Genomic DNA, 4,001 nt, shown 5'->3' with positions numbered 1-4,001 from the left:
CAATTATGTCTCTTCTTCTCTCTCCCTTTCCTTCTCCCCTCTCTCCGCCCTTGCTACCACCGGTTCTCCACGGCGGCCACCAACATTCTGCCGTCCGACGAATCCGCCGATTTAAAGATCCGACCCGGTTGCACTTCCTATGAAAGCTACATAAAGAAGCAGCTCAACAAAACCCTAAGACCCGAAGCTCCGAAAGATATGGGGATCACCGGAGATTGGGGTAGGAAAATCCAAGTATTCTCTAGATTCTTAAATTAAATGGATCGATTCACATGATAGAAAATAATGGAAGGAAGATATATATATATATATATAAAAGTGGTAAAACTAAGAAACAAAAGGATGAACCTGGAACCTTTCTCCCTTTTGAACATGCAATCGATCGATCCATAAATCCTATCAAGAAAAAATGAAACGGCATAAATTGAAAATCGACAGGGACAAGTCGTCGAAGTTCGTGCTCGTTGTCGTTGTTTACGCCGTGCTATCATCGTCGGAGGAGGGCCGATGAGAAGAAATACAGGAAGATAAAGGCTGGGGTGAGATGGATTTTAAAAAGTGCCATATTTACAAAATATAAAAGGTAAGTGACACACATACAAGATTATATTTCTAAACTGTTATCCATTATAAATTCCCTTACTATTAAGTTTGAATTATTTTCTCATGAAAATAAAAATATAAATATCGTTTTAATGTTTTTAGAGGAGAAGCTTCGAAACTAACTTTATAAATTGAGGCAAACGAAAAAAATGAACAAAAATATCAAATTCACAAGGTAAAGTAATTCCTATTTATTCTATTTTTTAAATTTTAGTAGGTAACAATTTAGTTCAAAGATGTAAATTTGTTAATAAATTAGTTTTTATTGTAAAAATTTCATGGAAGTGAAGTAAAAGATGTCTATTATTTAATGACACATTTCAAAACCAAGTGGTTCATTGATTATCTGTTGCTAAAAAAATCAATGAAATAAAATTTTTCTTTGCTGTCAAAGTTAATCACAGTAGAAGCGCTTTTACTTGAAAATGCCTCAAACTCACAACCAAACATTCATAAAATTTTGCAAGTAATGACCCAAAGGCCATCAAATACTTCCTTTCATTTCAATATTTCTATCAACTCCAGTTCCATTGAGGTTTCTCTAAGTTACATCCCACATGCCCATGAAGAACAAAACACAGAGCAAACCTTCTGAAATTGGAATTTTAAAATGACAAAGTTTTCTACATCCATAAACCTGAACAAAATCTAACCTAAAAGGGAATCTCAAATGTTCCCTTTCTAAATCATGCAATTATATTTTGCTAAAACTCTTAAATCTAACTCAACAAAGCATCCAAGAAAAATCACAAGTATTCATCACCTGAACTCGGAGTTCTCATACTCCACAGATTCATCAGACGGCGAAGATTCATGGTTGTACGATTCTTCAGAATCTTCCAAGCTGGTGTCAATAGGAGCTTCGTTAACACGGGAGTCGTCGGAAGCTTCATTTTCGACATAGCCTGCCTTTTCATGGACTTCACTTTCTTCTCCCCCTTGAACAAAATTGAGCAAGAAATGCACTCCATTAACAACATCATATACCATCAGTCCAATTCTACCTCCAACCCAACTACCTAAATGACTTCCTACTAGGTACCCAAACCTCCCAAGCCTTTGTTCGCCAACAAAACCTCCAGCATAGGCGCCGAAAAGAGTCCCTGAGCCTCTAAGGAAGCCTTCTGTGACAGTACCCCCATAATATATAGCTTCGAAAAAATCCCATCCAGAAGAGATGATTGGCCCTATGATACGTTTCGCTTGTCGCTTTGCCAGCTTTGCTGCCTTGACTCCCTCTTTCTGTGCGTGTTTTGCTGCTTCCTTCGCAGACATTCCCTGAGACACTGCATCGGCCAATGCGGCCTCGAGTGCTACGTGTCGTACCCTCTCAACATGGGCAGATCGGATGTTATAGAAGTAGAGCTTTACCCCCTCCTTCACACCACATGCAACAGACCCAGAACCCATGTCAAAACAATTCAAGAATGTGAACTTTCCACTCTGGGATGAAGCTTCCTCCCCCACCAGATGTCGACATTTCTCCGCTATAAAAAGTTCAAAAAAGATTTTAAAAAAAAGACACTGTAAATACTAAATAAGTATGTCAAAAATGAGGAACAAACATATATGTAACGATATGATATGACCAAAGATGTTCCTTTATGCAATCCTTCAAATAGTGTAAATCCAGAATATAAACGCCCAGTAAGATTCAATTTTCTAAACAAAACATACATCCAATACATAAAAACTTCAATCATTTTCATACATAGTTTTTGTTTCTCAACAAAATACTTAAGTTCTTCCATCACTTATCAGTTATCACCATTAAAATTCCTCTTCAAGATCAACATTACAGTACATTAATCATTGTAAAATTGGCAAAGTAGAGTCACCGAATTAGTTTATCTTAGATTCAGAAATATGTATCACAAAATTGAGATTTTAAAGTTTTCCCTCTAATTTCCCCTTCAATCTCTAAAATTGGAAGATTATAGGCATAATAAAGGTGCATTTGAAAGTGCTTGTAAAATAAGTATCCATAGCAAAAATACTTAAGATTATCAGCAGTTTAATAAAAGGGGTTGATGAAATTATTTGGATGTTTAGTTCTACATTTTTTCAAAGTGTTTTCATAACAATCACTCAGGTGAAAAACACTGTACAAGTGCTTTTTCATAAAGCGTTTAATTGCATGAGTTTTCTTAAAAGCACTTTATAAACCAATTTGAAGCATGATTAAAATTTTGGCCCTTTCTTCAGTACATCTTGGGATGTTGATTGGGATAGTGTAAAAAGAACATTAAAACATTCAGAAAAACAAGTTTTAGATGTAATAACTCACCAAATAAACAACAGGAATTGACTACAAAATGGTTTTAACGTTTAAGATGTGCCTTCTTCTACAAGTCTCATTAATCTGAAACAAAATCTATGAGAGAAACTCAAGCAAGATCAAGACAAATCACCACAAGAATACTGTTCCACTAAGATTTTCATTTTCACAACTCCACACAGTTTCACAGTTTCTAATTCTATGCATTTTCTAATGAAACAAGAAACCAATAAACTAGATTACAACTAGTAATTCCACTTCTTCAAGACACTTGCAACAAAACCCAACAGAGAAATACGAAGATTTTCACTGCTTTCTTCCTTCACCATTCTCTAATTTCTCAGGAAACAAACAAAATCAAATACCCATAAAAGAAAAAGGAACAGGGGCAATTAATTATTGCAAACGCATCTTGAATTCTTGATTAGACTATGCTCTTCAACAGATTTACATCAGAATTTCGATCTAAATGAAACGCTACCTGTGAAACTGAGGACGATAGTGCCGATTATGAATACCAGTAATTGGACGCGCTTCTTCTCGAAATCGAACTCGAAATCCATTGAAATTCTTAAGCCCACGATTAGAATAAGGCTCTAACAACGGGAAATCGCTCGACCCAATTCGAATCTGGGTAAGAAAATGGTAGTTTGATAGGAATTTGATACGAAAATCCCAAATATGTGGAAGAAAAATAAGAAAATGAAAGAGGCTTCGGAAGACTAGAGTGTGAAAGACTCGTCAAAAATAAAGCAAGTGTGATTTGCTTCTTTTGGGTTTTTGTTTTAATTAAGTATAAATATTATTAAGTGTGTACTTCTAGTTTTTCTTTATTATTATTTTATTTTAATCGTTATATTTTTTCTAATATTTATTGTTGATGTTGTATTTTTCAGTTTTGCATTTTAAAATGTTCATTTGGTACTTAACTTTTAAAAATTAACCATTTTTTTTTAACACGGATGACTCGGAGACCTGGGACCTTGGCTGAGCAATGAATGAAGAAGGGAGCTCTTTGAGCTTTCTCCGTTAGTGACTTATGTAGTGGTCGGCCAGCAAAAAACTCGCTAAGCTTCGCTTCCGCTCGATCAATAGATCGAGTTGCTTCGCTCCTTCCCTT

The 4,001-nt window shown here is 35.4% G+C and overlaps 1 protein-coding gene across 1 annotated transcript; it reads right to left on the bottom strand.

Moving 5' to 3' along the window:
- Nucleotides 1–1,061: 1,061 nt before the first annotated feature.
- Nucleotides 1,062–3,650, bottom strand: LOC120079047. Its single transcript, XM_039033236.1, has 2 exons — nt 3,363–3,650; nt 1,062–2,090 (listed from the first exon to the last, which is right to left on the bottom strand). Exons 1-2 carry the CDS (start codon nt 3,442–3,444, stop codon nt 1,363–1,365), a joined length of 810 nt encoding a protein of 269 aa, XP_038889164.1. The 5' UTR covers nt 3,445–3,650; the 3' UTR covers nt 1,062–1,362.
- Nucleotides 3,651–4,001: the final 351 nt, after the last annotated feature.

The sequence above is a fragment of the Benincasa hispida genome, chromosome 6 (assembly GCF_009727055.1).
Source record: "Benincasa hispida cultivar B227 chromosome 6, ASM972705v1, whole genome shotgun sequence".
Taxonomy (NCBI): Eukaryota; Viridiplantae; Streptophyta; class Magnoliopsida; order Cucurbitales; family Cucurbitaceae; genus Benincasa; species Benincasa hispida.
The sequence above is the reverse complement of the archived record's forward strand: the minus strand, read 5'-3'. Positions and strand labels throughout refer to the sequence as shown.

Coding starts and splice junctions, on each gene's coding strand:
- LOC120079047 (XM_039033236.1), bottom strand. CDS start 3,444: ATGGATTTCGAGTTCGATTTCGAGAAGAAGCGCGTCCAATTACTGGTA. Junction 2,091..3,362: donor TATCGTCCTCAGTTTCACAG/GTAGCGTTTCAT, acceptor AACTTTTTATAG/CGGAGAAATGTCGACATCTG.